General features: G+C 43.6%; 1 protein-coding gene across 1 annotated transcript in view; it reads right to left on the bottom strand.

Annotated features, from left to right (window-relative positions):
• The window catches only part of LOC122074244, a 141277-nt gene that overhangs the window by 31491 nt on the left and 87399 nt on the right, over positions 1 to 22387 (bottom strand). Inside the window, exons 12-14 of the mRNA XM_042639088.1 lie at positions 17596 to 17691; positions 17336 to 17410; positions 6126 to 6245 (exon numbers count right to left, since the gene is read on the bottom strand). Coding sequence (XP_042495022.1) covers positions 6126 to 6245; positions 17336 to 17410; positions 17596 to 17691 — 291 coding nt within the window. The remainder of the gene's footprint in view (positions 1 to 6125; positions 6246 to 17335; positions 17411 to 17595; positions 17692 to 22387) is intronic.

The following is a 22387-nucleotide window of genomic DNA, read 5'->3' as shown; positions in this document are numbered from 1 at the left end:
ATTTCCAAGATACTTGCCAACATGATCCAAAAGGTTATTGATTCCCTCATTAGTCCAAATCAATCTAATTTTATTGCTGGGAGAAGCATATCGGATAACATCATCCTTTGCCATGAGATTGTACGCGGTTTCAATCGTAAATCCCACTTGTCAGTGGCCCTTATGAAGATAGACATTCACAAGGCATTTGACTAGATCCATTGGGATTTTCTCCTCTGTCCTCCAAATGTCCTTCCCCCCTCCGTCCATTGGGTCCACGCTTATATTTCCACCCTCGCTTCTCCATCCTCCTCAATGACAGTCCTGCGGGGTTTTTCTCCGCTGCGGCTGGCATCAGACAGGGATGCCCCCTTTCCCCCTTTTTTTTTTTTACCTGGCCCTTGAAGACCTCTCCCGTTCAATCCAATCCTCCACTGACCAACATCTCATCTCCCCCATACCTAAATGTAAAGCTCTCATGCTTACCCACTTGGCTTTTGCTGATGACCTCATGATCTTCTCTAAAGCTGATCTTGCCTCCATCTCCAACATCATTGCCTCCCTCCAGTATTTTGAAATCCTTTCTGGCTTGAAAATTAATCTCCTCAAATCCAGTCTTTGACTCTCGAGAGGTTCATCTCCTTACCATCTCTGGTTTCTCATTTGGAATCCCCGTCAAATACCTCGGCCTTCCTCTCATCTCCTCTCGTCTCTCCCATCACCACTGCTCTCCCATCCTCGACTCCATTAGGAAAAGGCTCCAACTTTAGAAAGGGAAACTCCTCTCCTATGCTAGACGCCTTTTCCTCATCAAGTATGCCCTCCAATCTCTCTATCTCTATTGGTCGTGCATTTTTTTCCCTCCCTGCTTCTACATCTAAAGCCATCGACTCCCTTCTCTGTGCCTTCCTCTAGAAAGGAAATGAGACCACTAGATTCCTCCACCCAATGAGTTGGTCGAATGTCTGCTGGCCTAAGTCCGAAGGAGGATTGGGTATCCACAAAATTAAGGATGTCAACTTGGTGCTATCCTCAAGCTCATCTGGAAAATCATCTCCATGCAGCAGAGTATATGGGTCTCCTGGGTTTACTCTGTTCCCCTTAAAAATGATTCCCTTTGGATTGCCTCCCCCTCTCTCGATGCTTCTTGGATCTGGAGATGCATCCTTAATTCCAGATCCTTAGCCCTCTTTACATTTTCTTACACTATCGGAAATGGCTCATCCACTTTGCTTTGGCTAGACCCTTGGCACCCTGCGGGCATCCTTCTCCCTCTTGTTTCTCCTAGAATCATCGCTGCTTCTGGCCCGACTCATTCTTCCACTAGTGACTCCATCCTCTCTCCTTCTGGCTGGTCCTCCCTTTCTTCCTCCCCCATCTGATCTTTGGTCTTCTCTTCCCTATTCCCCCTGGACATCGATGATTTCCAGATAACATCAATTGGGCCCCCTCCTCAAGCCGCTTCTCCTCTGCATCTGCCTGGAACTTTACCCACTCCAGAGATCCTCCTATTCCTTGGAGAAACATCATCTGGTTCAAAGGTCACATACCCCGCCACAGCTTTACTGCTTGGCGTGCCCTCTCCTACTGTCTTCCAACACAGTCCTTCCTTAATTACTGTCACATCTAGGTTCTTACCTCCTGTTGTTTGTGCTGGCATGGCACCGAAGATGTTGACTATCTTTTCTTCTCTTGCCCCTTCTCTGCATCCATCTGGAAGAAGGTCTTTTACTCATGTTGGCCCTCCACTCGTCCCATCCTTCCCCTCTCTTGTGAATGGATTTGAGTAGACATGACCTATACTGGCCCCACCATTTGTGACATAGCAGGGAAACTTGCCTTTTGCCACCATCAGCCACATTTGGATGGAACGAAATCTTCGTAAATGGACCCCCAACTCCCATTCCTTGGAAGAAATTTGGAAGGCCATCTACTTTGATGTCTCCTCCAAGCTTAGATCTCTTGCCATCGTCTAGTCCGTGATACCCCAAGGAACGGGCTCACTGTTGTTTCCTGGGGTCTTCCTACATTTATTATCTCCCCTCCAATGGTTGTCTCCCCTAGTTAAGTCTTTTGGGATTTGATGCCCCCCTTATGAGTTTGGTTTCCTTTTACCCCCCTTTTTTTATCCTTTGTATATTCTTCTCTTTAGTAATGAATTATTTATTCATCCAAAAAAAAAAAAAAAGTGGAAATCAAGGTTGGGAACAACGATTTTACATTTATGGGACAATTACAAACCTTGGATTCTTAGTGCAATACTCTCAATTTAGTGTTTATGCATAATACATGTTATATATAGCTTTTTTTAGCTATTTTTTTATGCAAAAGTGTATAAAAAAGTGTTTCCTATCCATTTATGTGCGTATCTTTAACGTATCTTAGTGTATCTCCGATATGTTACCTTTAGATACGTATCTTAATTTTGGTCGATCGATACCGATACTTTAACCTTGGTTAGAAGGCCAACAGGAGAAAAGGACTCTCTTCCAGATAGAGATGGAGAAGGGGCAGGAGAAGAAAAGGTGATCCGCACTTTCGGTCCCATTCCAGCAAAGGCATAAGGGGGAGGGACTTGAATGTGGCGATATGAGGAAAGATTGCGTGGGAACATAGTTAGAGAAGCACTCTAGGCAGTGAAACTGTGACGGGGAATGTGCCCCTTGAACGAAATGATGTTGAGACAAGGCACAAGAGGGCCTTTGGAGCGAATGAATTCCCAAGTGGACGCAAAGGAGAAGAAGCTTGAGGGTTAAGGGAGCCATATGATCTTATCCTCCCTTCCCTTATGGCCAGGAGGAATGGGAGGGTGAGAAGACCAGAGATCGGCCAGGGGGAGGGGAGCTAAGGGACACCACCCATCAGGGGAGAGGATGGACTCTACAAGGGCATATCCAGACAAGCGGAGGAGTAAATGGAATGGGGAGTAACATGGGAGAGGAGGATACCCGAGAGGTGCCAAGGATCTAACTAAAGGGAGAAGGAAGAACCATTACCAATGACATAAGAAAGAGCGTGAAGAGAGCCAGAGGCCTAAAGCTAAGAATTTTACGCCAAATCCACGAAGCGTCCGGGGAGGAGGGGGCAGACTAAAGGGTGTTAATTTGAAGGGGGAGGAGTACACCCAAGAGACCCAAATAGTTGGGTGCTTGGAAACTATTCTCCAAATGAGCTTAAGGATGCCAACCCCATTGGCCTTTAAGGTTTGCCTAAGCCCCAAGCCTCCTTTTGATTTTGGGCGACAAACATTAGCCCAACTCATAGGATGGAGGAATTTGAAGGGTTCAACTCCTTTCCAAAGAAAAAAGATGGAAAGGAGTAAAGGAGAAAGTTAAAGAATTTGGAGATGGCGGAGGGAAGAATTGAAGATGCCAGACCAATAGAGGTGCAAGGATTAGAGGACCGATCGCACGAGGTGGCCAGCATAAGAAAGGAGTTTTCCTTCGCAGAGCTGAAGCCTTTTCCTCAACAGGGAAAGCAAGGGAAGCAATCATGGGCGGAGAGGCGAGATAAGATCAGGGGAAGGTCGAGATATTTGACAGGAAGAGAACCGAGGGAGAAGCCAGTGAGGGCAAGGAGAAGGGCTTGCCTTTCAACAGAGACTTCAGTAAGGATGAGGTTCGATTTGAGAAGATTGATATGAAGACCCGAAAGGGATTCAAAGAGGAGGGAAGACATAATGGAGGAGATGGAAGTGGGATCACCTTTAGAGAAAATCATGAGGTCATTCGCAAAAGCGAGGTGGTGAGCATAAGAGATTTGCACTTAGGGATAAGAGAGACGAGGTGCTGATCCGTGGAGGATTAGATGGAGTGGGAGAGGACCTTGATAGCTAAATAGAAGAGGAAGGGGGAGAGGGGGCATCCTTGGCAAATGCCAACAGAGGAAGAGAAGTACCTAGCTGGACTGCCATTGATGAGGACGGAGAAGCGAGGAGAAGAGATATAGGATTGGTTCCAATGAACAAAGGGGGGAAAGACATTTACAGAAACACTTTTGAGATTAAATCCCAATGGATGGAATCAAAAGCCTTATGAATGTCAATTTAAGGAGGCAGAAGCAGAGTGGGACTTGCACTTAAACCCCCTGAATAGCAGAGGATGATGTTTGCAGCAATGCTTCTACCCGTAATGAAGGCCGATTGATTGGGACTGACAAGAGAATCAATGGCAGTTTGGATTCTATTAACCAAAATCTTAGCAATGAATGTATAGAGGTTAAACAAGGAGATCAGGGGGGATGGGGGGATAAGGGCGGCTGGGAGGTGGAGGGAGGGTGGAAGAGATTGTCAAAATAAGAGACGACCTCAGGTTTGATGTCCTCAGGAGACTGAAGCTCTGTGCCCCGACATGAGATGAGCTTGGGGATGGAGTTGGCATTGTTGCAGGCTTTAAGAGAGCGATGAAAGCCCAGCTCAAGCCACTTAATTCTAGACTTTTGGCGAACAAAGCTTTCTTCCTGGGTGAGAAGGGCAAAGAGCTCAGAGGAGACAATCCTCTCTTCATTTGCAAGGGAGAGATTATGGAGATCCAGCTGAAGCCTATCTTGGATTCTGTTCAACTTGTCTTGGCAAGCCATGGCACGGTCAGAGATGCTTCCAAAAATAGAGTTCCAACATTTTAGGGCCCTTTTGACATTTTTGAGCTTTTTGGCAAAAGCAATGAGTGGGGAGGAATAGATAGGAATGGGGATGGCCCAGGAGTCGCCAAGGTTTAAGAACTTGCTCTTGCCCCCATCTCGCTGATCCAAAAAAGAGATACAAGTGCTATGACCCAGTTGCTCACCGAAACCTTGTTAGTTCTGATGTGTCATTTTTTGAAGGCACACCATTGTTTTCTTCCCAAGCATCCCAGTCGAGGGCTGAGTGGACTTCAACAGTTCGTCCCCCTATTCCTACTCTCATTCCATTCCCTGATGTCCCTAGTGCCGGAGTCACACATCCTCTATAGGTTTATGAGCACCAGAAGAATCTCGGACAACCCAGTGTCGATACTACTACTCCAAATGATTCGCTTCCTCTACTTCCGTCTTCCTCTTGTGAAGCTCCTATCCCATCTGTCCTTGATGACTTACCAATTGCTCATCGTAAAGTGCTACCCATGGTATGATTCACCAGACCAAGTGTTCCTACACTCCACAACAAAATGGAGTGGCAGAACAAAAAGAAAGACATCTTCTCTCTGTCTTCTCTCTCCTCTGGCAACGAGTGTCACGCTATTATTCCTCCTCCTATTCCTTCTTTAGTCCAATTTCCTAGTGCTCCTAGTGTTCAGTCTACACCACCCCTACAGGTATATCTGTGCAGGGACAAGAAAGTGCAACATGTTGGGGTTCCTACTGTTCCCACAGTTTCACGACCTCTACCAGCTTCTTCCTTTGGTAAAGCTCCACCTACTTCATTGCATCCTGACTTACCAGTCGCATTGCGTAGGTAAATCGTATTGAGAGAAAATACAATTCAGCTCTCTGCTTGTTTTTCTGTCCTGAATTATTATAATAAATTATAATTTAAAAAAGGCAGTTAGTAAAGGCAAGCAAGCATTATGAAAGAAATACGATATGCAGGCCCATAGCAGGGGATAGAGAGGGTCAGAAGCATAGTGGCTTCAGGTCTGAGCTCATCTGGAATTGCTCTTGCTCGCTTCGCTGCTGAGGGAGATAGGTAAGCCGGTAAGGCAATAGATAAGAATCAAGGCTTGGCTGGCATGCTCATCCCTTGCTTGCTTGTCCCTAGGAGCCCAGAGAAAGATAGCAAAGTTCAGAGTCAAGTCAGCATTCCAGTAGTTCTTGAGTATTGCTACTGCTATAGGTCTTGTACTAATTCTGCTTATGGAAGCTAGCTCTTCTGTCCTGTAGCTGGTAGCTCTTTACAACCTTGAGTTCAGGACTTCTTCTCATAGGCTTTATTTCTTTCTCTTTAAAGTTTAGTAAAACGGCATGAACAAGGATCTCATATAGGAGTAGATCATGAAAAACTGTAGAAAAAAGTACCCTATATTCTACTAGTAAAGCAAGAAGCTGGGATTACAGCATAAATCAAAGCACTAAAAAATAAATAAATAAGCAGGCTTGAGAACATATATTAGTTTGTGCCATATATCGTCGCAACCACAAAGTTGCAGCTCTGCTCTCAACCGAAGACTTACTGTTTTAATATCTTCAGCTTTATAATCTATGACACGATCAACTCCCAATTCTTTCAATAGTGCAGCCTTCTCCTTACCTCCGCAAGTTGCAACCACTGTATTTCCAGCTAGTTTTGCAAGCTAAACATACAAAAGTAAGAAGAAGACAGTTGTACCACAAAGGGAGACAAGATAGAACATCAAAGTGCAGAAAAATAATGAAGAAAAAAAAAAAAGTGAACAGTAAATTTTTTTATAATTAATTTCTAGAAAAGACAATTTTGATTCAATAGATATTTCACAGTGACGAGTTAAAGAAATTACAGGGATGAAACGTGAAAGCAATGGAGAAATGGGTACATAGTGGAACAGGTATCAAGACTTTCAATGGAAGCATCATTACACACACAAGACTCGAAAAAGTTTGAGAAGGCAAAAAGCGTTTCTTAATTTAGCAAATTCACACCTTTCTTTCACAGTTTGTAATCTAAAGTGAATTACAGAAGTATATCCAGAAAAATCAGTATCAACTTCCTAAAGACTCATTCTTGCAATGGCATTAATCAACATGCCAAAATACGTGGAAAATATCAATGCAAAAAAACAGTTCTTGTGAACCTTTGTAGCAAAACATCTTCAATATTTGATATTTTGACAGTCCAATGACATATTACGAATTCAACAATTAAATTTAAGCATAGATGTAATCAAGTTTCAAGAAACCTAAATATTTTGTGAAACCAGCGAAATTCGGTCAAAATTCAGCACATTTTGGTGGTTGGCTTCGTTTGACCATTTTGGTAGTCAAATGGTTGTACATTGGCCTGAATAGAGAACCTAATTAAACATACGTTTTTTTGGATTAATAAAAATTAAATTACGCAAGGGAAAGAATATACAAGGGGGGAAAGAGGAGTGGGAAGGCAACAAAACCAAGCAACATAACTAACTAACCAGGGGTAATAACCATCAGAGGGAGGGGAGGACCTAGAATAGAATCTGGAAGACCCCAGGCAACAACCATAAGCCTGTTCCTTTGGGTATCTCTAACATGCCTCCATTTAAAGCAACTAAGTTTGGAAGAGACATCAAAATAAATGGCAATCCAAATCTTCTCATAAGAGCGAGAGTTAGAAGTCCATCTAAGAAGATTACGCTCCATCCAAGTGTGATTGATAGTGGCGCAAAATGCAAGCTTCCCAACAACGTCACATATGGAAGAGCCACCAAAAGTCATATCAACCCAAATCCAATCTCTACTGAAAGGATCTAGTCTCCTTCTAGAACGCAAGCAATGACTGAGGACTTTTTTCCCATATGCTAGAGAAGAAGGGTAGGAAAAAAACAAATGGTCAACATCTTCTGATCCATCCTAGCAAAGCCAGCAAGAAGGCTGGGCAAGGATGTGCGGATAGATGAGAAAGAACTGGATGGGGAAGCAGCCAAAGATGGCACACCAACTTGCCAAGTAGTGAAACTATGGCAAGGGTTATAGCCTTTAAACCAGATGGTGTTATGCCAAGGTACAAGAGAGCCAAGAGATCGGATATGATTCCAGGCAGAGTAGAGGTGAAGAGACTAGAAGGGGAACGGAGCCAAGAGATTTTAATATGATCTGATATCCCAGAGTCGATAATCTAGGAAGGGGCAGATGCAAGACCACAGAAAGGGTAACCTGAACTGTAAGGAGTGGAGTTATTAGTAGCAACAGCAAAGACAGACAAAGCCGACTCCATCCTAGTCATGAGATGCCGAAATGCAAGGAGCTTTTCAGTGGACAATAGGTAGGCTGGAAAGAATCAGATGCCGAGGTGTGATTGGCATGAGTGGAGTTATTATGGCTGTTACCATGTCCTTTACCAGAACCATCAGCTAGGCGGTTATGGGGTTTCCAGCAATGTTCCTTAGTATGACGCTCTTCACCACAGTAGGCACTAGGCATACTACAAGGGCTTAGGAAGAATTACCACCAGATCGTGGGGCCTCACTGTGGGGCTGATTGCTGGAAACAAGAGCAGATCTCTCTGGTTGAGGAGGGTTCAACTGAGGTAGCATAGTAGTACGGAGTGTGTCCTCCAACTGTACTATAACATAAGATTGTTCCAGTCTAGGGAAAGGAGCCCAACTTAACCCATGAGCACAGATCTGATCATAAGTAACATTCAGACCAGCCAGGAAATCATAAACCCGGATCTTGTCTTCCCTATTCCTAAATTGGGTAACATCCGGTGTGGTAGGTACAAATTCTTCGTAGAAATCCAACTCCTGCCACAAGGAGTGTAACTCAAGATAGTACTGTGACAGAGTTAGTTCTCCTTGTTTGAGCTCATGAATCTTCTTACAAAGTTCAAAGACTTCTGCATCATTCCCAACCTGGGAATAAGTGTCCAAGGCAGCCTTCTTTATCTTCGTAGAGTCAAGAAGTAGGTAACCATGGGTAAACTATGGTTCCATAGAGTTGACAAGGAAGGCCATGTAATGTAAGATTGGGTCACAAGTGATCCAATCCCAGGCAAGATCTTTACTAAACTCAATAAAAATCAAATTCAAGGACCGATAGAATGAATAAAACAGAAAATAGAGAATGAAAGGAAAAATAGGGGTAGGGGAATAGGATGGTTCAAGTATCTCACTCTTGCCTAGGACATCTCACCTATGGCCATCTCAACAAGTTGTCTCTCACAACACTGCATCTCAGAGTTTTTCAGCACAAAGCTTTCTTTTTTTTTTGGTGAATAAATAATCCATTACCAAAGAGACGAAAGAAAAATATACAGCCCCAAAGAGGGGAGGGGGAAAGAAGAGAAGATCCTCAAGGGGAAACAAGGTTCCTGATTACAGAGCTTGGGAGCTCCCAGGAAGCAACAATGTGACAATTTCTGGGGGAGGGGGGACACGGAGGAGTGACTTTTGAGACCTTCGCTTTGACATCGAAGTAGATGGAGTTCCAAATCTTTCCTAGCGGCCGAGAGTTGGAAGTCCATTTCCTATGATTTCTCTCCATCCAGATTTGATTTAGAGTGGCACAAAAGGCCAACTTTCCCACATAGTCGTAAATAGTCTTCCCTTGGAAATTCATATCCATCCAAACCCACTCCTTTTGGAAAGGGAGGATTCTTCTGTTAACCGGCCAGCATTTGGAGAGAACAAGCTTCCAAATGGAGGAGGAGATAGGGCAGGAAAAAAATACGTGATCTGTGTCTTCTGGTTCAGAACCATAGAGATAGCATAAAGGAGAAACCTAGATGCTTCTTTGGATTAGGAAAGCTTGCGTAGGAAGACATTTCATAAAAACCCTCCAAGCAGTGAAGCTTTGACGAGGAATATGGTGCCTGAACCAGATGAGATTATGCCAAGGGGAGGTGGTTCCGCAAGCTCTAATGAATTCCCAAGCGGACTTGACACTGAAGATGCCACTTAAAGCGTGGGACCAAACAATAGAATCAGATCTCCGAGGCCGAGGGGGAGTTGGAAGCGAAGCCCAGATATCAGCTAGGAGAGCAGAGGCAGGGGCTGGGGGGTTCCAAGAACCAGCACAGATGATATCCAGGCACCAAAGCATGTCTAGGGAGACCAGAGTTATAAAATATTCCTGGCACTAAGAATCTGAGATAGGATCCCTTTAGGATGCCAAGGATCTAACCATAGGAATGTGGAGGCACCATCCCCAATAAGGAAAACCATAACTGCAGAGGCTAAGGATCTCAAAGAGATTAACTTACGCCAAACCCAGGAGGAACCAAAAGGAGAGCAGACCGACCAAAATGTTTCATGCCTCAGAATGTGCGAATACACCCAATCCACCCAAATACTTTTCTTTTTACTGACAACCTTCCATATGAGCTTGAGAAGGCCCACTTTGTTAACATCCTTTATACGTCTCAAGCCCAGATCCCCTTCCGTTTAGGAAGACAAATAGCAGCCCAACTGATTGGCCGGAGGAAATGAGAGGACTCACACCCTTTCCAAAGGAAGGAAGCAAATAAACATTCTAACTTTGCAACAACCAGCTTGGGAAAACCATAAATACCAGACCAGTAGATGTATGAAGCTTGAAGAATTGATCTGATGAGGACGAGGCGACCCGTAAAGGAGAGGAGCTTTCCTTTCCACAATTAGAAACGTTTTCTGATGATATCAAGCATAGGGGAACAGTGGTGACTCGAGAGCCTTGCAGGGATGAGCGGGAGGCCCAAATATTTAACCAGGAGAGAGCCCAGAGCAAAGCCTGTGATTTGGAGGAGAGAGACCCTTGAGACTTCTGAGATCCCAGTAAAAAAGATAAAGGATTTCCCAGGATTGATGAAAAGAACAGACATCAGAGCAAACCGGCGAAGGTAGAGCATAATAGAGTCAAGGGATAAGGCATCCGCATGAGAGAAGATCATCAGGGCATCAGCACATACAAGGTGAGTGAGCCCTATGGCCTTGCACTTGGAGATGGGAATGATGGATCCCTGATCCGAAGCTGATTGAAGACTGCAGGATAGAACCTCCATGGCAAGGTAAAATATATAGGGGGATAGAGGTCAACCCTGAAAAATCCCAGAAGAAGAGGAGAAATAACCCGTTGGGCTGCCATTGACTAGCACTGAAAATTTACGGAAGGCAATACAGTGAAAGATCCAGTTGGTGAAGACTGACGGGAAACCCATCAAGTTGAGAACAGAAATAATGTAATCCCATCTCAAAGAGTCAAAAGCCTTATGAATATCAATTTGCATGAGAGCTGCTGGAGGGTGGGATTTTCTATCAAAGCCTCTAACAATTTCATGGCAAAGAAGGATGTTCTCTCCAATGGATCTTCCTGGGATGAAGGTAGACTAGTTGTCGGTAATAAGGGGGCCAATGATAGTCTTGATACAATTGGCAAGGATCTTGGCAATGAACTTGTATAGGACGTTGCATAAAGATATCGGCCTGAAATCATTCATTGTGTCAGCACCTTCCTTCTTTGGAACAAGGCAAAGGAAAGTGTGGCTGATGGCCTTGATCTGGCTGGATTGAAGAAGAAGCTCTTGACAGCTTTTATAAGGTCCTCTTTAATGATGTCCCAAGCAGAAGTGAAGAAGCCCATACTAAAGCCATCAAGCCCCGGAGCTTTGTTAGCTCTGTGGGAGAGAATAGCAGCAATGATCTCATCATCAGAGGGGATGGCCCAGAGCATAGGAGCAACATTTGCTGGAATAAATTTTTTTATAAGCCGCTCTGGGATGAGCAATAGGGGAACAACACCCGGGTAGAATAGGCTCTTGAAGTGGTTGATAGCCGTCTCTTTTATCTCATCCACTCTTGAAATATGAGTGCCGTCTGAATTGGATAACCTAGTGATGGAGTTGAAGTTATTCCCAGCTTTCAAGGATCGATGAAAGTAAGAGGAGTCTGAGTCTCCTAATTCCAACCAACTGATTCTGGCCTTTTGCCTTAAAAAACTTTCCTCTTAGGCCAAAAGAGTTGAGAGGTTTTCAGATTCAGATTTCTCTTCCTCAGCAAGAGAAGAGTCTAGATGGTTCGATTGAAGTTGCATCTGAATATAGGTCAACCTATTCCTGCAATCATTGACAAGAGAAGAGATGATGCCAAAAGTGTTAGTATTCCAAAGCTTTAAGGCTTCCTTGACATTTCTGAGCTTCCTGGATAAGGCAATGAGGGGGGTTGAGAAAGCTTGAACAGACTTAAGCCAAGCTTCCTCAACAACCTTTGAGAAATCCGGGTGGGATGACCACATATCGAAAAACTTAAAGGGTTTAGGCCCAAAGGAGATGTATGGTTGGATTGATATGTATGGTTAGGCCTTTTTTTTTTTTTTTCATTCAATCAAATTCGTGTTCAATGTTGTAGGCCCTTACAAACTTATATAGAAGACTCAAAAATGACTCAAACACTAAAAAAGAAAGGCCTAACCCAATCCTTAACTAATCGGGAAACCTAAACTGACTAGGAAACTGAAATAATAAAGGAAATAGACTCAAAATAGGAATTTAACTAAACTAATGAATCAAACCTCATTTTCTTACTTTCTACCTATATTTTAGGCCTATTAAAGTGCTCCATTACAAAGAAAACCCATGGGATCAAAGGCCAACACATATATAACCCAACCTAAGGCTTATTTGCAATAAAGTAAGCCCATTAAGTGATTTATCTGCATCAATTCACCATCTTTTTTTAGAAAAAATTCGTCCTTTTATTTTGTAGTGTGAGGGTGATTATAGCATAGTGCACGTCTCTCTTCAAGCCGTGGAAAAATTCAGGTAGCTCTTTGACAATAAGGATGTAGTCTAGAATGTGAGGAGCTCGATCTTTAAGATACTTTAATGGGATGACGAACTCCACATGCTCAGTGTCAACAACCTCAAATGTATCCATGGGATCATCCACATGAACGCCTTCAACCACTATGTTCTTGACCTCCACAATTTCAATCTCAAGCTCCTTAGGATCTTCCGCTTAGCTGTTCATAGTCATCACAGATGTTGAAGCACCATTCTCCTTAGGTTCCTTGTCCACAATTGTGACTATGTTGCTTTCGACTTCATCCACATTAATCTCTCTGATAGGAACATCGATGACTAACTCGCCTTTGACAATAGGAGTGGCTGGATTTTCACTAACACTAACCTCAACTTCTGACTTTGGTTCACTGGTCAGAGGTGTCTTCTCTTGTTGGTCCTTTGCAATAGAGGCCGATGATTCCTTCATGCTCTTTTCAATTGTAGGTGGCTTTTGGAAATCTGGTAAAGGGTAGTACATTCTTCGTTCATGCTTAGATAGGTACATGTCTATCAACTCGTACTGCATCTCTTCCCACGTTCTAGGCTTATGTCCTTAAACTTGAAGTTGCCTTCCACGGACTCTCCATTGTATTCGAACACAATCACTCATCTGGAGCAAACATATCGAAGTTGTTGCATCTCTGTCAAGTTGCAGTTGTCAAAGTACATGTTCAGTTCAATTACCCATTCAAGGAAGATGTATAAAGAAAGTTTCTCAAATTCACATGGCTCCATCCATGGTTTGGCTAGGCTCTGATACTAAATAATGTAAGACTAGGTCACAAGTGATCCAATCCCAGGCAGGATCTTTACTAAACTCAATAAAAATCAAATTCAGGGACCGATATAATAAATAAAACAGAAAAAACAGAATGAAAAGAAGAATGAGGGTAGGGGAATAGGTTAGGTTGAGTATCTCACTCTTCCCTTGGGCATCTCACCCAAACTGTCTCTCACAACACTACATCTCACTGCTTTCCAGCGTAAAACATTTTTTTTCATTAAATCAAATTCGTGTTCAATGTTGTAGCTTCTTACAAACTTATATAGAAGACTTAAAACTGACTCAACACTAAAAAGGAAAGGCCTAACCCAATCCTTAACTAATTGAGAAACCTAAACTGAGTAGGAAACTAAAATAACAAAGGAAATAAACTCAAAATAGGACTCTAAATAAACAAATGAATTAAATCCCATTTTCCTACTTTCTACCCATATTTTAGGCCCATTACAAAGAAAGTCCATAGGATCAAAGGCCCAACACATACATAACCCAACCTAAGGCTTATTTGCAATAAAATAAGCCCATTGACTTATCTGCATCACCACGACAAGGGAATTCTCACACTCCCATTTATCAACAGTAGTACCTGGTGTCTCTTATAAGGTACCCATAGAGACCATGAGATTTGACAGAGATAAGGCATGAACGAGACCAAATCAAACAGTTTGTACCATCAATCTTGATAGCACACACAAGGAAAGTGGGAAGGTTGATAAAAGAATTTCATCCACCACCAGTAGATACAGTTGAAACCTCAGATATAATAACCAATTAGAGAAGTCGAAGGGATAAAAAAATGGCTGGAGCAAGCCTGAAACACCTTGTGTAGGTAGTAGAAGCTCCAAAAAGCAAGGAAAAAACCTTGTAACCAGAAATTGATAAAGGGTACAAAACCTTGAAAAAGTCGATCTCTGATTCTTTGGCTGGAAAGCTCTTCCGAGGTGATAAGGTGGCTAATCAAGGCCATAAAGGAAGTAAGCATCACCCAATGGAGACATATTCAAGACCGATTGGTGCAGTAAGCACGGATGAACCACTCTAGCATAAAAAATTGATCAAGGAAGAAACCCTAAAAAATTAAATTTAGGTGAAAAGGGTTAGGTCTCTCAAATCATTAGAGAGAATAAAAGAGCCCAAAAAATGAGAAAGAGAACTAGAGAGTGCTCTTGGTGGTTTAAAGATCTTCCATCGAGAGAGGGAGGTGAGAAAAGAAGAAAGGATGAAAGATCAAGAGAGAGAGAGAGAGAGAGAGGCACTAGTGGGAGGCAGTGGTCTAAAAAAATAAAGAAAGTGAGAGAGGGGTGAGAGAGAGATGAGAGATCTAAGGGTTTTGGATCTAAGGCTCTGATAATATGTTGGCTTGAACAAATGTTTTGTTTCTAATGGACACAGGATAGCTTTATTTATAATATGGAGGAGAAAAGTCTAGAATGAATGCAAGGCCAAAATACCCCTATAATACAATTCTATCCTTGCACCCATTTTACAGCACTAGTTTATTTACTGTTGTCTTATGTTGTGTTTCTCCATTGTTTTCCTTTTACCTCCCTAATGAGGTGTATGTAATTCATCCTTTTATGTTAGTAATTCAATATAAGTGGGCTAAGCACTCTCTCTCTCTCTCTCTCTCTCTCTCTCTCTCTCTCTCTCTCCCCCTCTCTCATATACGATTTGCACACAACTCTTTTCACCTCTTTCTCTCATCTTCTTTTTCCTTTCCCTCATTTCTCCTCTTCTCTTCTCTCTTACCTTGATCCTTGCTCTCTTCTAACTATCATAGGGTTGGGGATTGCTACCTGGTTGTATGGCCACAGTGCCAGTGCAGGGACCAACCAGAAGGGGTGTACAGGTATCCAATCTGGGGCCAGGGTGGTCTTACCTTCTACACGTATAAGGATGTGAGGGACTGTCGATAGCCAGATATTGTCTCTTTCTAGAAGTACTCCTCTCTTCTCATTATTCTCTCTTGCCTTATCTTGCTATCTTCTTCTTTTCTTCTTTATTTCTTTTGCTCCTTCTTCCCGTTATTGGTTATCCCAGATCTGAAACTGCAATAGTATCAAATTGGGTTTTCACTGCATCCACATGTCCACAGTACGTATTGCCACACATGTGGGGGAGTGTTGGGAGTTTAGTCCCCCACCAGCTACTAATTAGCCCACAGTCCCTCATATAAGCCTAGGAGTCCCTCCACCTACCAGTTCGAACTTTTAGGATGGAAAATTTACATTATCTAATGGTCTACAATGCTTAAAACACTTATTTTGCATGTATCATAAGCATGCCCATGCATGTCAAAGAGTATCTAGCATCTTTCCATTGCATCTCTGAGATGCCTCATAAAACCAACTACCCAATACGCTGCCTGATAAATGGTGGTGTCATGATTTTACAAGTAGAATCCTTACCACCAAGATAGCTGCTAGATATCTACTGAACAATTCTTGTACTAACACTGGTGGATGCTATCACAGGTGTTCCTGTTTAGCGCCTTGCTCACAATGGTGGCAATTTTTCTGGAAACTCAAAATTCCGCCCAAATTTAAGCTGTTCTTTTGGAGACTGACAATGGACGGATTACCTACAAAGGCTAAACTAAATAAATGGATGGATATAGACACTATCTGTAGTCTATATCACAAAGAGTAGGAAAATCCATATCATGTGTTCTTTGCCTGTGACTTCTCTCAAAGGATCTGGGCCACAGGGCCGCTTGGCTTAAGACCTGATAGCCTTCTTTTTTCTTCAGTTTCTAGATTAATAATGTACTTTTTTAACTCTTGTAATTTGTCCTCAAATGATCTATCATCTTGTTTCATTATTATGATTATTACTTGCTATCTGATGTGGTCTCATAGAAACAGGGTTACTTTAAGGGCTATACCCCCTTCACCACTGTACATCACAAAACAGGTGAACGTTTGGCTATCCCGAGTGCTGCCTTATCGAACCACTTTGCAAAATTTTCAAAGTGACCACAACCATCTCGTGGAAACCTTGGACTCTCAGAATTTTCTTAATACCATTGGGAGATTAATCTCTCCTTACCCAGCCAAAGTGTTACTTGTAACTGCTGTGGCCAATAAAAATTTTAACATCTCTGGATGGGCTATATCAATCTTTACCCCTACCGATTGCTTATTCTCTCTTGCTTATTTTGTCATGACAGGAGATGGTACTGAAGCAGCGGCAATGGGACTTCTGATCGGGTTACGAGCAGTAGTGTTGCATGGCTGGGATGTGCATAACATTTTGACGGACATAGATGAACTAACTACCTTAATGTCTAGGGAAAATGTTTTGAAGTGGCCATGGGCTACTTTTGCATGGAGAATAGAAATGAACCAGCATCTCTCAAATACTCACTTTTGTGTACATAACAGTAAGGAATTAGAACTGCTAAAGTATTGGGCAGTAGAGGCCCTGAACACTAAACGTAGGATTGTAAACTTCGTTATCTAATATAATTTTCTTTTTCATAAAAAAAAAAACGCTGCCTGATACCGGTGCTTGACATCTAGGATAACTATACGTGATTTTATGCAAGCCAAGGGATTCTGCAGTTAATGCTCTAATCTGGAGTCTCAGTGTTCTGCAAAAAGAAATATTTTGATGATTTGGCTTTCTAGAAGCATATGCATCCCCATCCTGGTCATCTAGGAATTCCAAGAATCACCAAACCCACCCTTTTCACCTCCGCATCCCATATTCCTACAAGCAATAAATGTATAATACTCCATCTATCATGATGGGGATGAAAATAAAACATGCACCATAAAGATGATCATATGTGGGAGTGAGATGGGAAAAATACATAACTGATGTTAAGAAAAATAGTCACTACGTTCCCTGGAGGCTGGCTGACACATTTGGTTAAGAAGGCATAACTACTATGTTCCCTAGGGAATATCTATTCTCTTGGAGACTTAGATCAGAAAGCTAGGGGTGGGGTAGATAGAGAAAATTTATATATGGGGCTCATATCCAATTGGATAAGATGAGATAAGGTTTCACTTTTTTCCTTCTTTTTGTACATGGCCCTTAACATGGGGTCATAGACATGTTTTACCACTACTTATGTATATCCAATTTTTTAAAATGGCCACTCATCCCACTAAAATTTTGTTATTAGATTAAATAAAAAAGGATAATAGCCACACTTAGTAACAGACCTGGACCGCAAATTGTCCTGTTCCCCCTGCAGCAGCAGTAACAAGGACTGTCTTTCCTGATTCCATCAGTGCAGCCTACAAGTTCCACAAGTGCAACCATAGCATAGTGAGATATAAGTCAGACTGCTGAAGAAAGATGGACTGCAAAAACTATAATGCATAAAAATCTAAGCTTAGTAAAAGATGAGACACAAACATATGGAGTAAGGTTGTGGCACCGAAAAAAACCACAGAAAATATTTAGAAAAGTAAAAGTAAACCTTCTCCAATGCAATTGATGCAGTAAGTCCTGAAGTAAGCATGGCCAAAACCTCCGGATCAGCTCTTTCCACAGGGAGACAATGTTTCGAAGGAACCTGCACTAATGCACATTAATGTATAATCTTCTAGACAGACTAGGCTCCAAAAAGGAAAATTCCAGAATGCACAGGCACCTTGGTGTGTTTCAGTAATTGTAATAAGGGCACATATTCACCAAAGGACCATTAATTTTTTTCTTTTTTTTTTGGATGAATAATAAATGCATTATGATTTACGGAAGGGGAAAAAAAGGGGGATATATAACAGGGAGAAGGGGAGAGAGGGGGGCAAGAAACCCCTACACAGGGGGGGGAGAGGATAGAATAGGGGAGACCCCAGGAGACAACAATGAGCTTGCTTCTTTGGGAATAAAAAACAGACCGAAACATAATGGGAGAGACAGCAAGTTTGGAGGGGACATCAAAGTAGATGGCTTTCCAAATCAAATCGAGAGATCTAGAGTTGGAAGTCCATCTACAAAGGTTGCACTCCATCCAAATATGGGAGATGGAAGCCACAAAAGCTAATTTCCCAACTAGGTCACAAACCAATCTATCGGCAAAGGTCATGTCCATCCAAATCCATTCCTGGGAAAGCGGGAGAGGACGCCTTCTAGTAGGTCAGAAGGAGGAGAGAACATGCTTCCAGATAGAGGAGAAAGGGCATGCAAAGAAGAGGTGATTGCAATCTTCAATGTCATTCCAGCAGAGGCAGCAGGCAGGAGAGACCTAAATATGGCGATGGATGAGGAAAGCTTGGGTGGGGAGGCAGTTGGATATGGCTCTTCAGGTAGTAAAATCGTGACGAGAGATGTGACCAAGATACCAGACAAGCTTATACCAAAGAACCGCAAGGCCTCTAGTTCAAATGAAGTGCTAAGCTGAGGAGTAGCTGAAAAGACCAGAAGGGGATTGGGTCCAAAGAACACGATCAAGGGAAGCATTAAGAGCAAGAGGGGGGAGGGAGGGCTAGAGGAAGGAGAGGGAGGGGGGAGAGAGGAAAGGGACCAAGCACCATTCTGAATGATAGAGGCAACTGGAGAGCCTTTGGCCGATCTGGAGGAGTAAACATATCGAGAACCAATAACCTCAAGAAGGACCCCCGTAGAGTGCCAATTATCTAGCCAACGGAGGGTGGAGAAGCCATCTCCTATGGAAGAAATCATGGCACGCAAAGCGATTACTATAGTTGAGGAGCTGGCACCAAACCAAGAGGAGTTGGGGGGAAGGGGAGACAGTCTTGGAGTCTCTTTTGAGGAGAGAAGAGTAGACCCAGATATTGTTATGCTTGGAAACAAGCTTCTAGATAAGCTTGAGGAAGCCAGTAGTGTTGGATTACTTGATTCTGTGGATCCCCAAACCACATACAAGGAGGGGCAAGCAGATGGAGGCCCAACGAATTGGGTGAAGGAAGTGAGGAATGTTGGAACCTTTCTAGAGGAAGGAGCACATAAAGGATTCAACAGTCTTGATTACGGCTTAGGGAGCTGAAAGACCCCAGTCTAGTAAATGTGGCATAATTGAAAAAAAGACTTTATGAGAGTAAGCCGGCCCACGAAGGATAGGAGCTTACCTTTCCAAGTTGAAGGCGCATTTTAATGAGGTCAAGCATTAGGGTGCAGTGGTAAACCGACAATCTGGCTGGAATTAAAGGGAGGTCAAGGTATTTAACCAGGAAGGAACCCAGAAAGAAGCCCATTAAGTTGAAGATGGAGGCAAAGGCAGAATCAGAGACACCAACTAAAAAGAGGTGGGACTTGAGGAGGTTGACCCTGAGCCCAGAGAGGGATTCGAACAGGTGGAGGGAGGACATAATAAAGAGGATGGTGGCGGGGTCGGCACTAGAGAAAATCATAAGGTCATCTGCAAAAGTGAGATGAAATAGATTAAGGACTTTACATTTGGGGATGGGAGAGATGAGATGGTTATTGGTGGAGGATTAGATTGATCTGGAAAGGACTTCAAGGGCCAGCGAGAAGAGGAGAGGAGAGATGGGGCAGCCTTGGCGAATACCTGTAGAGGGGAAGAAGCCAGCCGGACTACCATTACTAACAAGGACAGAGATACAGGAGTGGATCCAGTAGATAAAGACAGGGGGGAAGGCCATCTCGTGCAAGGTCATGACAATGAAATCCCATTTGATTGTGTCAAGTGCTTTATAGATATCAATTTTGAGGAGGGCAGCTAAAGAATGAGACTTCCTGGAAAATCCTCTGACAATCTCATGACAGAGGATGTCCGAAATACTCCTACTAGCATGAAGGCTGATTGATTAGGACTAACCAGAGAATCAATCATTGTCTGAAGCCGGTTAGCAAGAATCTTGGAAATGAATTTGAATAGAAAGTTGCACAGAGAGATGGACCTAAAATCGGATAAGGAGGAGGCCCCTCAGTTTCGGGATTAAGCAAAGAAAGTTGTTGTTCACACCTTGAATTTGGGAGAGGATGGCTGTCTTGAAGTTGTTGTTCACACCTTGAATTTGGGAGAGGATGGCTGTCTTGATCTCTTCAGAAGAAGGGATGGCATGAAGGGGGCAAAGGAGGTGGGAGGGGACAAATTTATTAAAGAGGCCACTAGGGAATGGGGAAGGGGGAAGGGGGAAGGGGGAAGGGGGAGGGGGAAGAAGTAAGAGGGGGCTGAAGGATGTGAGAAAAGTAGGTAGCAGCTTCATCCTTGATGGCCTCAAGATGGGAGGGAGGAGACATCACTAGAAGTGAGCCTGTGCATGGAGTTGGAGTTAGATCTAGCCTTCAGGGAGCAGTGAAAATAGGTAGACTTAGAGTCACCAAGCTCCAGCCATTTGATGCGGGATTTCTACTCGAGGAAACTCTCTTCTTAGGCAAGGAGGGAAGAGAGCTCAACAGAAGAGGCTTTCTCCTCCTCGGCAAGAAGGGGGTTGAGGTCGTCAAGCATAAGGCAGGCTTGGATGGAAGTAGGCTTCTCTTTGCAAGGAGTGACTTGAGAGGACATGTTGCCAAAGGTCGAGAGATTCCAAGCTTTGAGGCCGATTTGACATTCTTAAGCTTCCGGGTAAGGGCAAATAAGGGAGAGAAGAAAGCCTGAAGAGGAATATCCCAGGCAATGCGAACCAAAGGGAGAAACCCCGAGTGTTGAGTCCATATATCAAAGAATTTGAATGGCTTGGGACCAAACAAGATGCAATGCTGGACAAGGAGGGAGATAGGGCTACAGTCAAAGATGGCAGGGAGATCAAAGGTGGCATAGGAAGAGGGAAAAGTGGTAAGCCAAGTTTCATTGAAAAGGACACGGTCCAATTTACAAGCAATTCTATGGGTGATCGGTATCAGTAGGGACAGAGATAGAGAGATGGATGGATTGAAGGGAGGAGGAGATAGCAGTAATTTGGAACTTTGAAGGGTCTTAAAGGATCTAGCACATTATAGAGTGTATAGAGAATGACATTATGGACCGGCATAGGTATAGATTTGGTTAGAGTTTTGCTCTCTGCTTCTGCTAATGGCCATGCCGAAGGTGGAAGTGGTTAGTCGCTCTTTCTGCGTCTTGTTGTGCTCTGGTTTTTTCCTTCGGGTTTTTTTCGAAGTTGTAGTCTCTTTTAATCCTTTTTTTTAATGAAATTATCTTCTAGCAAAAAAGAAAAAAACTATGTTGATACACCCCCTGATGTAGAAGTATTTCAGAAGAGCAAGGAGCATTGGCCTGCATAGAAGAATTTCTGCTTCTTCTGATGTAACCTTGGACAGTAGGGGACTGCTTAGCTGAGGACTTGGTTCCTTAGCACTTTTAGTAGCCTTTTGTTGGTCTTGAAAGAAGACAATTGGCGAGTGTGAGCTATAGGGGCCTTCAGGGAGAGATCCATAGAGCCCAGAGGGGCAAGGTAGGATCAGGCATAGGAGGGAGCATCGAAGGAGGGGCATCATCATCAGAAGGGGCCCAGAAGGGGCAGAGGAACCCAAAGGAGGGGTTGCAAATGGTGACGATGCATGGCAGAGCTGAGTTGAGGCAAGGGTAGGGAGAATAACAGTAATCAAGCGAGTGGAAACGGCAAGGGATGACAAGGCAGTGATAAGGGATGTCAAGGCTAAAGCTGCGGAGGAAGCAGTAATGGGCTAAGGAAGGCAAGAAGTAGTTGGAGGCATGGCAGAGATACAGTTGGTCGAGAGGTTGTCCGGAGACATGGCAGAGGCTGGAGGCGAGGCAACGGCAGGAGACGTGGTAGTGGCTGGAGTAAAGGAAGTGACGATGATAGCCGGAGAAGTGGTAGAGGCCTACAGAAGGCAAGGGGTAGTCGGCGACGTGCCATAGCCAGACACGGAGGCCTGGAGAGTGGCCGAAGACGAGATGGAGGTTGGTGAAGACATGACAGTGGTGGCTTATGGGGGGTAGAGCCCGGCGGAAGGCAGGGTGACATAACGAAGAGGCTCCCAAGGCGAGCATCGGGCAGGGGAGAAAGGGTAAGTTGGTTTAGCAAAGTCGGGTGTGGGTCAAGATAAACCAAAGAGCAAAAAGGAGGGGTCGGGTTGATTTGTAAATGGGAAATATATGGTTGAGCTGGCGGAGCGGTTAGTTGTGCTGGCTGGTTAGCTAGGATAGAGGTTGTTGGACAGGTTTAAAAAGGGCGGATCAGAGAGGATAGGTTAGAGGGGTTGGACCAGAAGGTTAGTTGTATGAAGGGGAACGAGAGGGGTAAAAGGATAGGGTGAGGGGACGACAAGACAAAGGAGGAAGCAGAGTCAAAAGGAAGTGACAACACCAGCAAGCCGACAAGAGA

Source organism: Macadamia integrifolia, chromosome 3, assembly GCF_013358625.1.
Source record: "Macadamia integrifolia cultivar HAES 741 chromosome 3, SCU_Mint_v3, whole genome shotgun sequence".
In the NCBI taxonomy this organism is placed as follows: domain Eukaryota; kingdom Viridiplantae; phylum Streptophyta; class Magnoliopsida; order Proteales; family Proteaceae; genus Macadamia; species Macadamia integrifolia.
Note: the sequence above shows the minus strand (reverse complement) of the source record. Positions and strands in the feature narration are given on the sequence as shown.